At 41.2% G+C, this 19272-nt stretch overlaps 1 protein-coding gene across 5 annotated transcripts in view; it reads left to right on the plus strand.

The window, feature by feature from the left end:
• Positions 1-19272, plus strand: part of DLGAP1 (DLG associated protein 1) — an 856099-nt gene that overhangs the window by 544317 nt on the left and 292510 nt on the right. For 3 of the 5 annotated variants that reach the window (XM_053664366.1, XM_037150738.2, XM_053664367.1), the window contains one exon: positions 3675-4703. In XM_053664366.1, the coding sequence (XP_053520341.1) occupies positions 3747-4703 (957 nt within the window). In that variant the 5' untranslated portion in view covers positions 3675-3746. Of the gene's footprint in view, positions 1-3674; positions 4704-9709; positions 9791-19272 lie in introns of those variants that run through there. The other 2 variants (XM_037150739.2, XM_053664368.1) reach the window with 2 other exon arrangements.

The raw sequence follows: 19272 nt of genomic DNA on the forward strand, positions 1-19272 counted from the left end.
AAAATTTTCATTGCTTGCATAATATAATTCACCATTAATGGCTTTAAAGAAGCTCTTTGTTTGCTATTGTCCTCAAGTAACATTATCTTACATGAAATGCTGTTTAAATGTTAAAAATAACTAAATATTAAATACATGATTTGAATAATCTTATATCTTTTGGAGTAAATATGCATAATTCATGTTTTCATCTCTTGTCAATTTCACATTTTATTTAGCAGAAAATATCTACCCAAGACCCTAGCTTCTTCAGAAGGAAAGTTTGAAACACTATTTCATTTGATTTTTATATGTTGAGGTCCTTTCATGTATAATCATTAAACTTATATGACTATAATCCTACTAGATTATTATTTTTGCTTTTTTATATTTAAATCCATGTTCAAAAAGTGAAAACGTCCTTGACAAGACCTGTTTTATATAAAAGGCCTCCCCATACAGTGGATTTTCTCATCTAAATTAGTTTGTGCCATAGTTTTACTAGAAACATGTATTTAACCCCCTAATATTCATCCTTGCCATAGACTATTCTTGGGATCATAACTTAACACAAACCTATGCCAAGGTATTTTATGATAAAGTTTCGCTTTTTCAAGAGTCTCTTCTCAGTGGGCAAGTTTTGACTTACAGCTTCTTCCTGATCCACAGGTATCCTGAGTCCTGCTTTCCCTTTTTTCTCTTCAGATGTCAGTTTCTTTTTCTCCTTCAAAAAGAGTGTCCTTTAAAAACAAGGAGCTCCTACCCTTTGTGACAGCATGAATGGAACTGGAAAGCATTGTGCTAGGTGAAATAGGCTGGGCAGTAAAAGACAAATACCATATGATCTCACCTTTAACAGGAACCTAAACAACAAAACAAAAAAAACAAGCAAAATATAACCAAAGACACTGAAATAGAGAACAGGCTGACAGTGAGCAGAGGGGAGAGGGGAGGGAATTTCAGGGGAAAGGGGAAAGGATTTACAGGAACTAGTATAAAGGACACATGGACAAAAACCAAGGGGGGTGGAAATGGGAGGGAGGTGGGGAGGGCTGGGTGGGTGGGCTGTGATGGAAGTAAAAGACAGAAAATTGGACTTGAACAACAATTCAAATAAAATTTTTAAAAGACTGAACTGAGTAAATAATCTTTTTTTAATCTTTCAAAGATTTTTTCTTAAAAAAAGAGTGTCCTCTATTTGACAATCGTGTTGTCAGGAGGCCAGGCAATGACTTCCAACTTTTACTTCAAGGCAGTTGGAACTTACAGAGGTGGCATATTTTGGGGTAGGCCACGAAGAGTCAAAAGTTGGAGGGTGGCAAAAGGAGCATTCACCAGCCTCCCTCCTTCCTCACTCTGAGAACCCCTGGTCCCAGAAATGCCTGTGAGATAGTTCCGTCCTTCCCTGGCTTGGCCCATCCCTTCTCACACAGTCATCTTTCCATTTTCAATAGACGAGACGAATCACAGTAGAGGCCATTCTGGGAAATTTTGCATTAATGCATTAATTTATTGAATAAATATTTCACTGAGTTCTCATGATCAACCAAGCACTTCTGGGAGCACTGGATGGGTAAAACATAATCCCTACCCTCAAGGAGCTCATAATTTATTTAGTACACTAACCAGTTTTTGAAAGAATCTGGTCATTAAAACCTCCCATCAGTTTTCTTGAGTGATTAATCTAGAAACTGATAGACCAGAAGGAAAATAACATCTTCTTAAGCACTGATAGAGGTTTTCAACATTATAAGAACTCCCACATACAGTATGTCCCATGGAACAGATAAGACCTAACTCTCAAAAATCCCTGCTTTTCTTCATGAGACCATGTGTATGTTTTATTTTGTTGTTATTGTTGTTTGCTTAAACCATTGATCCCTCCCTCTCTGAATATACGAAATGAAATTTGTTATATTTGGCAAGTCACACTGGCTTTTCAGAAAACCCTTTTTTTAAAGATATAATTGACATATATCATACTGGTTTCAAGTGTATGAAATACTGATTCAATATTTGTATACACAGTTGACCTTTAATAATGGGGGATTAGGAGTATCAACCCCCATGCAAATGAAAATCTGTATATACCTTTGATTCCCCAAAAATGTAACTATAGTTGACCCTTCGAATCCATGAATTCAATCAACTATGGATCTAGAACAGTATATTCAATATGCAGTTGGAAACTAGAGTTGGGAAATCCCAACTGGGAATGTGAAAATACTTCTTTCAATCCACAGTTGGTTGAATCTGAGGCTGCAAACCCTTCAGATATGAAGGGCCAACAAATGGACCCACACAATTCGGACCCCTGTTGTTCATGGGTCAACTATATTATAAAACAATCACAGTTATAAGTCTAGTTAAGATCCACCACCACAGTTATGTTTTCCCCCCTTGTGATGAGCACTTTTACAATCTTCTCTCAGGAAAACTCTTTATATGACAATTTTGTATTGTGGGAAGCCTTAAAAAAATCACAAGCTGTCGGCTGCAACTTGGTCAGTGAGTGAAGAACACACTCTGTCAGAGGAGGGAAATCCTCTGCCTGGTGGAGCAGCAGCCTCAGTTCACTAAAGTTGGGGAAGACCTGGGCTCTCAATGAAACGAGCTTCCACCGCTGGATCTGGAGGAGCTGCTTCTCACCAAGGCTGAGCCGACCCTTAGCCCCAGATGTTTCCATTTCTCAGGAACAATTCAAGGACCTTTCCTTCGGCTGTTTCCAAATCATTTGTAAACATTTAACCAGAAACTTTTAAACCAGGAAGAGCAGACGCCATGATATTCAGACTAGCTGACTCAAACTTACTGGTTCTTCAACTGCTCGCAGTTTGTTGACCCTCTGATGACAGAAATAAAGGGGCAGATGTTCTCTGCAGCTCTGGTTTCTTTGCCAGACCATTTCTTTTTTCAACTCTGATTACCACGAAGGGTTGGGGGTGGGTGCTGCTTCTGTGCTATAATTGTTACCACAGAATTCCAAGGGGAAAGCATGTGACAGATAGATATATCTTCAAGTTATAAGGTGCCAGCGTGCTCCTTTATTTAATTCCTTTTTACTCACATTTAGGGAATGCTTCTGTGTGTCTACATGGCTGGCCTGGGAGAGGGATGTAAAGGTGACTAAGATGTAGGCCAGTGTGCAGGGAACTGAAGCTACCTGGGAAAGCCGCAGACAAACAGTTCCACAGGAGCTGAGAGAATAGATCCCCAGGGAGCACAAAAGGGAACTAGTTCTGTCTGCAAAGGAGGATCCACGAAGGAGTATCCACAACGGCTTCCCAGAGAAAGTGAGCCTTTCAGGTGTGTTAGATTTCCCATTAACATACAGTTGAGAATAAAACCAGAGAAGCAAGGGAAGGATACAACCAGTTATCGAAATCATGGAGGGAAAGGAAAGGGCGTCTCTTTCAAATAAGTTTAAAACACTTTAGCATTTCTGTGGTTTTCCAGGTTTCCTAGCATAGGTCCTACTGACTCCCCATGTCTGATTGGAGCCAGCTTTCCCACCCTACAGAGGCGACAGAGTTTTTGCAACAATGCATTAAAGCTGCTTTTAGGGACAGTGGTAAGTTCTTCTGCCAGAAAACAAACGCAGTAGCAAATAGCAAAACAGGTCTGTATCTATTTATCAAAACACATGTTAACAATCCTCCTCCCCCCCCCCCCCCCCCGCTTGTTCATTCTCCCAGGTCTTTGTGGAAGACGGGTCTGGAACCTGACCACTGGGAGTCCATGACCCCCGCGGTTGCACCCCATCAGCAATGAAAGGGTTATCGGGCAGCCGCAGCCATCACCACGGAGTCACCTGTGATTCTGCCTGTGACTCACTGTCGCACCACTCAGACCGAAAGCCATATCTGCTGAGCCCAGTGGAGCATCACCCGGCGGACCACCCTTACTACACTCAGCGCAACTCCTTCCAGGCAGAGTGCGTGGGCCCCTTCAGCGACCCGCTGGCCAGCAGCACCTTTCCGCGCAGACACTACAACTCACAGCAGGAGCTGAAGGACGAGTGCGCCCTGGTACCCCGCACCCTGGCCACCAAGGCCAATCGCCTCCCCCCCAACCTCCTGGATCAGTTTGAGAGGCAGCTGCCGCTCAACCGGGATGGCTACCACACGCTGCAGTACAAGCGCACGGCCGTGGAGCACCGGAGCGACAGCCCTGGCCGCATCCGCCACCTGGTCCACTCGGTCCAGAAACTCTTCACCAAGTCGCACTCCTTGGAGGGGCCCTCCAAAGGCAATGTCAACGGGGGCAAAGCCAGCCCCGACGAGACGCAGACCGTGAGGTACGGCAAGCGCAGCAAGAGCAAGGAGCGGCGCACGGAGCCCAAGGCCCGGCCCAACACCTCCCCAGGCTGGTGGAGCTCAGACGATAACCTGGATGGCGACATGTGCATCTACCACGCCCCCTCGAGTGTGATGACCATGGGCAGGTGCCCCGACCGCTCAGCCTCGCAGTACTTCATGGAGACCTACAACACCATCAGCGAGCAGGCGGTCAAGGCCTCCCGGAGTAACAACGACGTCAAGTGCTCCACCTGTGCCAACCTGCCGGTCACCCTGGACGCGCCGCTCCTGAAGAAGAGCGCCTGGTCCTCCACTCTGACCGTGAGCCGAGCCCGGGAAGTTTACCAGAAAGCTTCGGTTAACCTGGACCAGGCCCTGGTGAAGTCAGAGTCGTGCCAGCAAGAACGTTCCTGCCAGTACCTTCAGGTACCATTTCTGTGGGGTGATGGATGTTTAGAAATTGTACCTACTAATTGTGTGGTGTCTTCAGTTACAGTCTTGGCTCTACTATGAATTCTCTGTATGAACATTGTTTAAGATTTCTGTGGCTAAGTGTGCCTATCAGGAAGCACACCTGCTACCAACTTCATCTAGTTATCTTGTGTATAACAGACTTTGAAAGGCAGGGAGTTATTAATGTTTTGTGTTCTTCTTTTGTCTGAAGGATCAAGGGATAGAGAGGAGAGGAAAGGGAAGTCTACACAGAATTTTAAAATAAGTCCACCTTTTTATAAAAGTCAACAATGACCTTTGGAATTTTGGAGTTTAATTACATCTATCTAGAGTCGTTTTTGTTTTTGTCTTTGTTTTGTTTGTTATTGTTGCCTGAAATTGTTACTTTGGGGAAAATCGATGTATGTCCTCACCACTGCAACTGTCACAGCAGCACCAACACGAACCACACTCCCAGCCCAGCCCCCGCCCTCACAGCGCAGGGAATAGAGGCGCTGCTTTGAGCCCTGAGAAGGTGGCGGCCGAGCCACTTTGGGGACCTGAGAGCACAGCTGCCGAGACCTAGGACAACAGATGAGGAAGAAAAGGGGGAAGCATCCACACAGTAAAACGCAGTTAGTGTTGGCGTGTGATCCCCACGCAGGGGCAGACCCACCCACCGCCGGCGGCTCCTCCCCTGCCAGTCTCCCCTTTCTCCCACTGCCCTCCAATCCACTTGAACTAGATTCCACCTGGGTACAAGTAACAGGGAGAGGGTCTTTTTCTTCCCTACCTCCTTCCTCCAGTATTGCCATTTTCCCCAAGATGCAGCCCTTCATAAGTGACTCCACATGTCTTTTCCCTCTGTTTTTTCCTGCTACCCCCATCGTTTTAAAAAGCTTTTACTGTACTATGAAACTATGATGTACTCATTTCCCATTCTGACCTTTAACAATGAGAGAACAAAAGTGTTCTCCTGAGTTTATCTCCTTGCTCTCTTTGAATTCCTCCTGACAAACCTGGCCCCCTTGGGTGTGCTGCCACCAGCCCTGAGGGTAGTGGTGGCCAATGGCCAGGGACAGGGCCAGAGCCCACCTCCAGGGTTCAGGAGAAGCCACCAACATGGGCATGGTTTTCACGGACAATGCACAATTATAGTCAGTATTTCCCACTGCAAATGATATTGCCAAGTCGGAGCTAAAGAGATAATCTAATCTAATCTCCTTTCTCAGCATATAAAAATCTATACTCAAAGAAAGGTAAAGTTTTAGTAGGTCCTACTGTTAGCGTGCAGCGGGGGTGGGACTAGAACCCAAACCTCTAATATATATCCCTATAATATCCATTATAATATCCATTATAAGGGGTAAATATTATAAATTTCTAATGTTGCCTTACAATTTTTTTAATGCCTTAGGCACGCAAATCTCATTCACCACCGAGAATAAAGTATTTTGATAAGAATATTCATCTTGAAGAAAGAATAAATAATGAATAAGCTAGAAGCCCTAGAACAGAATATTTTATCTATAAAGTTTCTGTGACTAGCGGCAAAAACAAAACATTTTAAAAATTATTTTATTGTTGTTCAATTACAGTTGTCTGCATTTTCTCCCCACCACTTCCCCTCAACCCCAGCAAACCCACCTCCCTCCCTTGCTTCCACCCTCCCCCTTGGTTTTGCCCAGGTGTCCTTTACAGTAGTTCCTGAAAACCCTTTCCCTCATTGCCCCCTCCCCCTCCCCTCTGACTATTGTTAGATTGTTCTTAATTTCAATGACTGGTTATACTTTGTTTGCTTTTTTCTTTTGTTGATTATGTTCCAAAGCAGTTTTTAAAAAATTGGACTTTAATAAGTAATGATAATGTTAGATGAGAAATATCAGATTGAAGAAGAATATTCTACATGCATCTGGGACCTTTGTTAGTCACAAAATGCTTTCATAATGCTTACATAAGTGTCTATATTCTTCCTACCTTAAATTTACTTCTCTTTCTTTTTTGTACTTTCTGAAGTAAAAAGCTCAAGTAGGGGTGAAAAGTGGAAGAATAAGGAAAGAAAGAAGAAAGCTGATATCAATTGAAATTTTACTATGTACCAGATGCTGTAGCAAAAGTTTTCACATTTTTTTATTTAATCCTCATAATAATTCTGAGAGCTAGGTATAATAATATTCTGTAATTACCAGAGAGGAAACCCACATGGTCAGTAAATTACAGAACTGAGCTGAGATTCAGACTTAGATCTCTGTGGTGCAAAATGGCTCTTTGCTGTGCGTGCCAGCACAACAGGGGCATGAAAAGGTTGAGCAAGGAGGAAAAAATCTTTAAAGTAAACATATTATTTAAATTCTATAGTAAAATGAGAATGAAAACTTGAAGATTTAAAAATAGCCTTTAGCACCAGCACACTAGTAAGACCTTCTACCAAAGTTTTGGAAATTCTATTTTCAAAGTATTTACCTCATTTTAAGCCAGTTTTCAAAATGAAATATTTAAGGCTTATAAAAAGGTATTTAAAAAAGTAAGACTAACACCCAACATCACTCAGCTATAGAAATAAAACATTAACTGCAACAGATCCCACATGTACCCGCCTTTCCTCAATTCCACTTCTCATCCTTCCTCCTCAGAGTGATAGCCAAAGCACATTCGTTTTGAATCCTGAAATTATCAAAAGATTGAAAAAAATTAATACTTTCCATTCTAAATTGGGCAATAATTAACACTAAACCATGCTAGGTCAAGCCTTTAAATATAAACTGAGAACAAAGTTATATGTTCTTTAACAAATGTTGATGTTTATTGGGCTCATATTCTGTGCAAGACTTTCAAACTGAAAAAATCTCTATTTCAATGTGGGGAGATAATATGTTTAGTGAGTAAACTAAATGTAGAACACTGTGTTCTTCCCAACCCGTGCGCTAAGGACGAAGAGTTCTGTAAAGAAAGAGAAGGAGCCGGACATCCCAAGGGAAGGCAGGAGAGTGGGAAGCTCCTGAGAACTGGGTAGTCTCTCCAAACCTTTCCTTGTTTAGAGGAAAGGAACAGTCTGCTAGCCTGCACAAGCTCCTCTCAGAAAGACAGATGTTCCAGCTTCTGCCAGCTCCTGTGGAATACTTTCATTTATAAGCTCATTCTTAGAAGCAAATTTGGGGAATTTGAGAGAGGGAGGCTCTTGTTTTGTTTTTCAGCTGTATTACTTTAATTACCAACTAATATTGAAATTGGATTTCCAAATGTGTTCAACTTCCACTTCGCAGGGTTAAGTGGACAAAGCTTGAACTTAAATAAGAGGGTCTGTGTTCTAGTCCCTATTTACCACTAACTAGTGATGTTGCAGTTGCTTGAAACCATCGTTTCAGCTCTCCCAGTCTCCTTCCTCTACTGCAAAGTGAGACGCGTGACCTAGAGACCTGTGATCTCAGTCTACACCTTTCCACTCCTAAGCTGCATATGCAGAGTACTAATTAGAGCAATTTTCAAGAGCCTAGAGGTCTCATTTAATAAAAGCCTACCAAAAGTGAATGTTCTTCCAATGTTATCTAATTTGCACTTTAAAACTAGGAGGTATTTTACAGTTGAAGAAACTAAGATTTAATAAATTAGGTTAAGAACTTGCCCAGGGACACACAGCTAGTACATGGCAACATGGTGGGGCCAAACTGATGTGTTTGCTGCAAAGCCTGGACTCTTCCCATTTACAGTGCCAGAACCACCCGCTTCCAAATATTAAACAGAGGAAGTGACATATGTCAATATCTTTTATGTGCCCAAACCATACAGTATATCATTGAGTACCTAAAACAACCTTGTAAAGTATATCATTGTTTATTCCAGTTCATAAACAACAAATACGAGGCACAAAAGATTAAATCATTTGTCCAGAAATGCATATATAGTAAGTGGAAGAGCTAAGGCTTGATCCTAGATTGGTGTGAGTCTCTAACGTGCTTCCGAAATAGAAATAAATATATGGGGTTTTTTGTTTCATTTTATTACTCACTTTATTCTGTAGCAGGTGTATGTGATCATTTGACCTTATATATGTGCCTGCATGTACATGAAATGTGGTCCACCGTAGGCAAGCAACAGAATGACTGAAAGATGCCTAATTTGATTCAAGACCGAACAAAGGTTAAATTAATAGTCACCAATAATAGCATCTAAATCCTAACAAGGTTCTTTCTGATTCTCCCTTTGCAAAATTATCACTTAGATTTAATTTAACATAGGCCATTGCAATTATTATATTGAAAATGAGAAGTCTGTAGGTATTTGGCCTCTGTCTGACATTGATTTAAAATAAAATAGTGTAGCTTAAAAATCATTGCAAGTTCCAGTTAATGTAGTCAATTGGTGATTACAGTCAATTGGTTTTAATGTGCTCACTCACAAGCTGTTTGTAGTTAATTTTAAAAAAGACACTTTTATCCCCAATATTGTTATTTTTAAATGTCAAGAATCAGATGTCTGCTGTGTAGAACTATTGTACGGCTGCCAGTGACTGTATCAAGCTTTGGAGCAGGGACATGGATTTGAAGACATTAAAACTGTTTAATTCCCAGTTGAGATGTGGTTGGCTTTTATACATTTGGAATAGAGCATTTATGGCACATCTCAGGGTAAGTGCTAATAATTAAGTAAATAAAATAGGAATGGTAGCTGAGGAGTAAAAGGAGTTTTAGTTGTGGTTTTGTTTTTGCTCTAAAAGCAAGATTCTTTATTCTCTGTATATGCCTCTTTCTGTGAACTGTAAACATTATGTGTTGAGTGACAGGCATATAAAGCCATTCAGAAGAGCAAGATTTTAGATTTCCTACTGTTAGCCTAAAAATCAAAATCCCTTCAAATCGTATATTTCTGCATTCATTCAGCAGCAGATACAGGAAACAAAACACTCTCCGGTAGAAGTAGAAAGACACAGAGAGAGGGAGAGAGAGAGCAAGACAGACCTGAGAAAGAAAGCACTCACAGAGATGAAATTTTAGGAGAGCAAAATGATCGACCTCTTTAAGGCTGAGTGGGTTTCTTCAGTTTGTGTGCAAGTTTCAAGAAATGGAAGGACTGACCAGGTTTGGGTACAACTCCTTTTTTACTTTGTATTTGGTGATAGTATGTTGTTGTTTTGGGTGGTCTGGGGTGGAGGGGAGAGGGAGAATAGTTCTGTTATTTTACTTCGTTTCTAAATAATGGCTAGTAAGACTGAAAGAGCTAACAAAGTAATGTGTGTACAGATGGTTAAAAGACAGGTTGAGACATCGGATACCCACAGATCTGTGTCCCCACACAGGGGCTTTATAAAATCTTTAATGGACACAGATGATCTAAGGTGCTAGGTGCTATTAGAGGACATTATGTGGCTAGTGATTGAAATGTGATCAGGCTTTTAAGATGACAAGAATCCTGAATGTTTACTGTACCTTTGCCAAATTAATATTTCTGGATAGTAGGGGGGTTGGGGAGGTTTAGTGGTTAAATGAGACCACAAAAGATCACTGAAGAGTCATCTCTAACAAGCATGAACTCAGGATTATTTTTCAATGAAGGTACCACTGTTTTTCAAAATTTTGTTCAAGATTATTTCAGTCTTTGCCCAGTGGGGGTTCTCTTTCCCTGGATGAGGTTTTCCCTCCTCTTATTTTAGAACAATTTGAATTATACTGAATCGATTAAACTATGTTATGTGAAATGTGTGGCAGTGCTGAGCAATTCTGCTGGTGACTTTGGTTACTGCGATGTTTCCTTGCTGTTGTTTTAAAACCCCCCATCAATCCCATTAATTGATGACTTTGTTTATTCTTTCATTTAAATTACCTTAATAATCCAGCAAGGTGTGTCAGATTCTTCAAAGTATTTCTTCTTTGTTTTGCACAATCTGCTCCCTATTTCTTGCTGATCTTACTAGAGATGTCCCTCTTTGTTGACAGAAAAATTAGGTTACTCCTGCCTGATGCTAACTTTGAATGTAGAATCAGTGATCAGCAGCAGAATCCTTGTAATTCTCTCCCTAGGTCTCTGAAATTCTCACTATTGACCACATCCAAGTAATGGGGGTGGGGAGGAGGTGATTGGCAGAACACTATGAGAAAGCAGGGGTCCGGAAAGACTCAGCTGTGGTAAAGGGAAGATTAACATGAAATAGGAAAAAGAAAAGAAACAAAGAATCCTTCTTGGAAGCTGTTAAAGAAACTTTGTTATTCTTGGTTTAGAATTTCACTATTCTAAAGACATTTTCAGCAACACCTAAATGGTCAGTCTCAATCAGAGATTATGTGACACATGCTTTCTGACCCCATAAAGTCCAGTCTACTAATGGAAGGTATAGCATTGATCAGCACAGAGTAAAAGAAAAAAACTAGCCTCGGATCTTACTGTGGATTTTATTTCCTATTCCCCTAGTCTCCCTATAGAGCAGTTTGCTTGGTTGAAAATTAAAGATAGTAACTCAAAGTAATTATTTACTATTCTATAGAGAAAGATTCATCCAAAATCTCTGGTCCATTTGAGATCATGGCTTTGCACAACTTTACACAAACTGTGACTCGTGAATGGTAGAACCCATTGGTCTTTTGTTTGAGGTCTTATAGGAGCCACTAAAAATATATATGCAATGCTACCAAGTTGGCTTTGATTCAGTGATTAGATTAAGGTTTTTTCGCCATTTTGATTTTAGGTTTAAAGGTTGCTGCCTTCCTTGGTAGATGGTTGTGCTTACTGATATGGCATTGAATCAGGAGAAATTTTATTTTTATAGATCTACACAGTTAAAATTAGAAACTTCATATGATTCAAACTATAGTACCTCTTAACACTCTGATTATTTTCTGTCATTTGCTAGGCAAGCTTGGTTTAAAAATCCATATGTTGGCCTTTTTAGGTAAAATCAGGTTACTATTAATGAGGTCCATGAAGAGTTATATAATCTCACTATGATTTGTGCTACTCACCTGAAATTTTGAACCCATAACTTTTCCATTGGATGTGAATAACATGTGTGTGTGGCTTCACATCTAGGCCTCATTTATCTGCCTCTCAAGACCATCTTGCCTCACTACGTATCCACTGGCTCTCTCTCTAGTAACTTCCATTCAGAACCCATTATGGCACAGGGAAAATTCTTTGACTATTTTTGTAAATGCATACTTAAGTGTTTTTATAAATTCTTAATCTGAAACCACAGTTGCAGGGGGTGCTTTAATTTTTTTCAGTGAATCATTTATTCTCCTTCAACCCAGTTCTCTCTGTCTGTAGCTCAAAGGTAAAGGTATAAAGAGTCAATCCATTACTGTTACATCGTTAACAGGGGTAATGCAGTGTAAGAGACATGTCATCCAGCTCCTGTTGTTTTCAACAAATTTCTTATTTCTGCTATTTTTTTTATTTATTTTTTTTGGAGAACATTCATCAAGGAAACAGTGACCAAGAAAGATGTCCTCTGATTCTCTGGTATTTTAAGTATAAGGATATATAGAACTCTCTTTTTAAATGTGGTTGATTTTTCATTTTCTAAAGTTCAGCAAATTCCTGCCTTGTTTTCATTTCTAAGATAAAGAGACTTCTAGTCACATTTGCAAAATGAGTTTTCTAGATAAGTAGATCTTTCACTATTAGGTCACTATTCTCTATTAGCTGGAGTCTCTACTCATTGTTCTCACTGAAGTAGGAAACTTCCTACAAAATTTAGGCTTGTGATATCACAGAATCATCTGTGAAGCAAAATGACACGGAGTCTAGGGTTACCGTATGTTGTCTGCATTTACACAGGTCCATATATGCACATTCCATCTGCATGGGCATACCTACACCATACTTCTGAGATATGCAGGTGTTTTTAAAATGAGCATTGTCAGCTTCCAACCAAGAGACTCCGATTCTGTAGATCTGCAATGATTCTGTTACAGAGATAAATCCCAGGAACTGCACTTTAACCCAATCCTAGAGATCAGACCAAATTTATCATTTTACTTACTGAAGGGGGCAGTAGAGTCTAACAGATGAAAACGGGCTTCAGCAGCCCCACTAGCTCTACTACTGCCACTGACTTCCAGCGTGACTTGACCTTCCTCTGCTTAGTGCTTCCATTTCTCTATCTGCAAAATAGGTATAATGATACAACCCTTTGTGTCTGTTCAGGTGTTTGAAATGTTTTAATTTCAAATTTAGGAAATAAATTTTAAAATTTAGTGTGAAATGTTTTGAGTTTACAGGTCCTTAGAGGTTAACGTGCTTCTCTACTTCTTCATGTGTTTCATGTTCCTTAGCACTTTTTCTTTTATATTTTACGTGATGTAGTTTTCATTAATCCATGGTCGGGATGAACAAATCTGATTCCACAGTGAAGGAAAGCCATCTCTCAGTGCCGGGGGACAGACAGTAGGTCTTCATCAGTGTAGGTGTAAGGTTTCTTCATCCCATGTGCCAACTAAACACATAAAGCTTTCGTCTACAATTCAAAAGATCATAAAGGGTCAAATCGTTGACAGCGCAGCATCAGTGGGTCAGGTTTTCTCATGCCTTGGTATTTACTGATGAAACGTATCTTTTTTTATTCTCACCCAAGGATTTGAGAACATGATTTTAGAGGGGGGAAGGGAGAGGAGAAATAGGGAGGAAAACATCAATTATTTGCCTTGAACATGCACCCCAGCTGAGGACCAAATGTGCATCTCAGGCATGTGTTCTGACTAGGGATCAAACCTGTTGCCTTTCGGTTAACAGGACAACACTCTAACCAGCTGAGCCACTCTGGCCAGGAGGGACACAGTTCTTCTCACCTCCTCAAGCTTTAGTTCATTCAGATAAAAAAAAAATCCTTTTATTTTCATGCCTTAAGTCTATCAAGACCCTGGCGCCTTATTCCAGGAGGCTTTGGTATGTGAACAGGACAATTTAATCAACAGCTATAGCTGAGGGGCTTGTCTACAAGGGGATTCTACCTACTCTTCATATCTTCCGTTATTGGCTCATCCATGTTCTCTGAGGAGTGTTTCCCCATGGCAACTGCTAGAGGAGGCGGGAGCTCTTCCACCGTTGCCAGCAGATGACCATAGGTCCTTCTCCGTCACTCTTCTTCACTCCTGCCCAAGGTCCTCTCCATTCTCTGAAGCCCACTCACCTCATACTTACCATGCTGGAGAAATTTAAGCAAAGCAAATGAACACTGAAGCCAGTTCTCTGTCAGGAGCTCTTTTCTCCCCCACAGGACCAGAGGGACCTCAGACTTTCTCAGGCAGCCATACGCCTTTGGTGGTGTGGAGACTCCTTACCCCGCCTGCTTCCACATTGCCACCAAAATGATAAAAAAACAAAACCCACCAGAATTCACAGGAAGAATGGAAAACAATTTAATAAAAGTATGAATCAGTTATGGAAACTTGAGCAAATGATTTGCCATTTCTAATTATAAAAGCAGGACTCCTGTTAGGTCGCCGAGGACCTGCAGCCCACACTGAGAAGGCCCCCTGCCAGCCCGGGCTGTGCCATGGGAACCAGCCCTCCAGCAGTAACTACCTGCAGAGAGGTGTGCCCCGCAGGACTTTTCATTTAGCATCCCTTAAAAGTTCCTAACAACTTGTAATCCTTGAAGAATTTGTCTTTTTTTCTTCTCTTCTTAACTAGTAGAAGTTCAGCTGACTTTTCTGTAACTCAGGAGGTATCAATGAAAGTAACTGTCATTTGTTTGCAAATGAACGCTGAGCTTTCTGAAAACGACTCCCATGTAAAATCCCCCATAACACTCCTCCAGCCCTCTAATTCATTTTAGTTTCCTGTTCTCCCACCTCCATGGCACGCTGAGCAGACACTTTTAGTCAAAAAAAATGTCTATAAATAGCTGATTTTCTTGCCTGCTTCCTTCTCTAAGGCTTTCACAAAGGAGGTGAAACAAATCCACCAGAAACAAGAACTCTCTGTGAGGGGTAAGTGGTGAGGCTTATGAAAAATCAGATCCATAGCCCGAAAATTGTCATGTAGGTCACTTTGCCATATTTGACTTATGCAATTATTGCTTAGAAAACGAAACATTTTCTTTCATGCCAGATGATCTCATGAAGTCAATCAAAAATATCTCATATGAACTTTCATAATTTTAAAAAAATATTTATTGATTGTGCTGTTACAGTTGTCCCAATTATCCCCTTGTGTCCCCCAACACCCATCACCCCCACTCCCCTCAGGCAATCCCCCACCATTGTTCATGTCCATGGGTCATGTGTATAAGTTCTTTGGCTATTCCAGCTCCTGTCTTGTACTTTACATCCCCATGCCTATCCCGTAGCTAGTAGCTACCTATTTGTACTACTTAACCCCCTCACCTCTTCACCCATTCCCAAAACCCCCTCCCATCTGGTAATCATCAAAACACTCTGTATCCATGATTCTGTCTCTGTTCTTATTTACTTAATTTAGTTTTTCATTTTATTTTATTTTATTTTTTATTATTGTTCAAGTACAGTTTTCTGCCTTTTCCCCCCACCCATCCCCACCACCCCAGCCCTCCCCATAATTTGTTTTTTTAGATTCAATTGTTGATGTACATTTTATTGCCATTTTATTGTTCTAGTTGTGGCCTTCTTTTTCCTAAATAAGTCCCTTTAACATTTTATACAATAATGGCTTGGTGTCGATGAATTCCTTTAGTTCTTTCTTGTCTGGGAAGCTCTTTATCTGCCCTTCAATTCTAAGTGACAGCTTTGCTGGTTAGTTATAGGTCCCTGCTTTCCATGACATTGAATGTTTCTTGCCAATCCCTCCTAGCCTGCAAAGTATCTTTTGAGAAATTAGCTGACAGTCTTATAGAAACTCCCCTGTAAGTAACAGACTGCTTTTCTTTTGCTGTACTTTAATTATGATGTGTCTTAGTATAGGTCTGTTTATATCCATCTTGTTTGGAACTCTCTGAGCTTCCTGGACTTGCATATCTGTTTTCTTCATCAAATCAGGGAAGTTTTCTTTCATTATTTTTCAAATAGATTTTCAATTTCTTGCTCTTTCTCTTCTCCTTCCAGCACCTCTGTGATGCAGATGTTAGTATGCTTGTAGTTGTTCCAGGGACTCCTTACCAGGGGCGTCCAACCTGTGGCCTGCTGCCACTCATAGTCCAGGATGGCTGTGAATGTAGCCCAACACAAAATCATAAATTTACTTAAAACATTGCAAGAATTTTTTGTGATTTAATGTGTGGCCCAAGACAACTCTTCTTCTGCCAGTATGGCACAGAGACACCAAGAGGTTGGACACTCCTGCCTACTCTATCCTCATTTTTTTGGATTCGTTCTTCATGTTGTTCTGCTTGGTCTGTTTTTGTTTCCTTATGTCCCACATCATTCATATGATTCTCAGCTTCTTCCACTCTACTGTTGATTCCCTATAAATTGTTCATTTCCATTACATATCCTTCATTCCTGCCTGTCTCTTTTTTATGCTCTTGAAATGTTCACTGAGTTCCTTGAGCATCCTTATAACCAGTGTTTTGAACTCTGCATTTGATAGCTTGCTCACCTACATTTTGTTTAGTTTTTTTTTTCTGGAGTTTTGATCTGTTCTTTCATTTGAGCCATGTTTTTTTGTTTCCTGCTTTTGGTATCCTTCCTGTGTTTGTTTCTGTGTATTAGGTAGAGCTGCTATGAGTTTCTGTCTTGGCAGTGTGGCCTGTAGAATCCAGTAGTACAGCCTCCCCTATCACCCAGACTGGGTGCTCAAGGTCTGCCCTCCATGTAGAGTGAACACTTCTTCCTCTTACAATTGAGCCTTGATTGCTGTTGGCAGGTCAGTGGGAGGGATTTACCTAAGCCAGTCAGCTGTAAGGACTGGCTGTGACCACTGACCACCAAACTCTGCCCTCCGTGGAGGATCAGCTGTGCAGGGGCAGAGTGGTGGTGCTCTGGCATGGTCTATAGCTGTCCAGCTGCTACACAGACTCTGGGGTTTCCCAGCTGATGCAAGAAAGGATCAGCCGCTACCTGTGTTCTGCCCAGGGTCACCCAGTATGAGCTACAGAGCAATCTGAGATGTCTGCCAATTGTGTTGGGCTTGAAGGTTTCCAGGCAGAGCCAAACTGTGATCCAAAGCTGGATGTTGCTAGTTCTAGGTCTGGAGCTGCTTAGGTTGAGTGGAACATAGCCTCAGGTAAATGCCAGGGCAGGGAAAATAGTGTAAGCCAGGTTGATGGAGTCCCAGATATGGCTCTTCCCTGCCTGTTCTGTGGCTTTGTTGGGGAGGGCTCAGAAAAGGCAAAATGGCCTTGGCCTGCCTTTCTGTCTGGGAGCAAGCTATCTTCCAGCTCTCATCCTGCTGTCAGACACTTTGGTTCCTCCCTGTATGCCACTTGTACCTTTCAAGCTGCTACTCTGGTGGTACTAGAGCTGAGAGGGAGTGCATCTCAGTAAGTATGACACAGGCACTTGAAGTGGGACTTCCAGGGAGTCTAGTAGTTTTTTCACCAACTCAAATCCCACTGTTTTTTATAGTCAGAAGTTATGCGGGCTTATCTTCCTGGCACTGAAACTCTGGGCTAGGGGACCTGGTATAGGGCTGGGACCCCTCACCCTCAAGATATTCCTCCTGAATTTTTAGTCACCACATGTGGCTGTTGGACACCCCTGCTCCACGTATCCGTATCTCCACATATCCACATCTCCTCCCTTTCTGGATTGATGTGGTTTCTTTAGTTCCACAGTTGTTACTCTTCCATTCAACTCAGTTTCTGATGGTTCTGAGTCATGACTGGTATGTAATTCAGTTGTAATTTTGATGTGGTTACATGACGAGGCAAGCAATGTTCACCTATGCCTCCATCTTGACTGGAAGTCCCAGAATTTTCATACTTAAAAAAAATACATATTTGCCTTTCATGCTGCTTTAAAAAAAACAACTGTTATTTATTAGATTTTATTGGTAAATCTAGATAACCCATCCCTGTAGCTATTCCATGACAGGAAATTTGAAACTATCTCCATAACCACAAACTATCTCATGTCCACAAAACTGTCCTTGATTACAGAGATGTTTTACTATCTGGCCTGACTTCTCTTTGTCTCCTATGCTTCTCTCCCCATTGTCAACACCACCATATCTCCCAGATTTGTTTTATGGAATTCCCTGGAAGACTGTACACGTCTTAAGCAAGACCTTAATATCATCCCTCACAGGTGTTACTGAAATCCACCTTAGAAATCAGAAATGTGGGGTTGATTACACTCCCATCTATTTCCACCATCTCTTGTCATGCAGCTTTTTGAGAAAAAGAGAATTGGGCTTAGCAGTACTTTCCTCTTTTTCTCTATTGCTCTTCTCCTTTCTTCCCCTTGCTTTTTAGGTAGCTATTTTATAATATGATTTAGAATGGGAAACCATCAGTTTACAGATGAGGAATCCGAGGCCTGGAGAGATTAACTGGCATTCCAATGGCTCCTCAGTGGTGGAGGGTCATGCAGAAGCAGGGACAGTAGGAAGTCTTCCTCTTACTCCATCTGATAGCATTCCTCAATCATGTTGCACAAAACATTCATTTATCTTAACATTCTGTATACTGAAGAAGTTCTGGCTTCTGCCCCACCCCTAGCTTTTTTTCACTCTAGGTACTAGGTCTAATTTGGTTATGGCTTAGTCTACTCCATCATTTCTGGAGAGTGCATCTCATTATGCCTTTCTTTTTTGTGAACTCCCAGTGAACATGCACAGTCAACATGAGCAGGTATTAGAAGGAACTTCAAAGATCAGCTAGCTCAGTGCATTTTCCACATTTTAACCATGAAATTTTTTGTTCATATAAAGCCATTTAAAATAGAGCTACTTATACTGAAACAAGAAGAGAAAGATTCAAAGCCAAACCTTCTCCCCACATCCACTGCCCTGCATCAAGTTTTCCTGAAGGGGGCTGGGGGTTCCTCAAGGCACAAGTTGAAAACTGTTACCCATTCCTTCCCCAATAAGCAGATCTAAGCTGTTGAAGAAAGAGGTTAATAACTGGGGTCGGGGGAGAGGTAGTCTGTATCTACTCTTGATAAATCAGAAAACACTGGTGAAGTCCAAACAATTTTAACTAACTATCCCAAGCTTGGTAAGCTTAATTTGCAGCTCTCCCAAGCTGCTGTCCTGGTACCCTATCCTTCATGAAAACATAACTCAGCATGAGTCACCAAGAATTCATGACTAACTCACACTATAAAATCACTTCTTGGCTATAACAGACAATTCTTATGTCACCCTCATACCCTATTCCTCAACTGTGGCCCAGAGAGTGGGATTAACTTTTCTAAGAACACACAGGCCCCTTGATTTCCAGTCTAGAGCTCTGGATGCCCTCCCTGCATGTGATCACATGCTGGATGCAATGTCTGTGATAATAAATGATGGCAAGAAGAGGAAGGAAGAGAAGGGATAGAAAGGGAGCAAAAGGAGGGCTGTAACTCATTGAGAAAGTTTATGGCCCTCTGCTTAAACATATATTGTCCTTATTTCTGAAATTTACTGGGATAGTTGTTCATACCCTCATTTTATAAGAAATGGAAGTGATTAATGTGCTTAAGATTATGCTGCTATTAAGTGATAGAACAAAGAT

The sequence above is a fragment of the Artibeus jamaicensis genome, unplaced genomic scaffold (assembly GCF_021234435.1).
Source record: "Artibeus jamaicensis isolate MK-2021 breed Jamaican fruit bat unplaced genomic scaffold, CSHL_Jam_final contig_354, whole genome shotgun sequence".
Classification (NCBI taxonomy): Eukaryota; Metazoa; Chordata; class Mammalia; order Chiroptera; family Phyllostomidae; genus Artibeus; species Artibeus jamaicensis.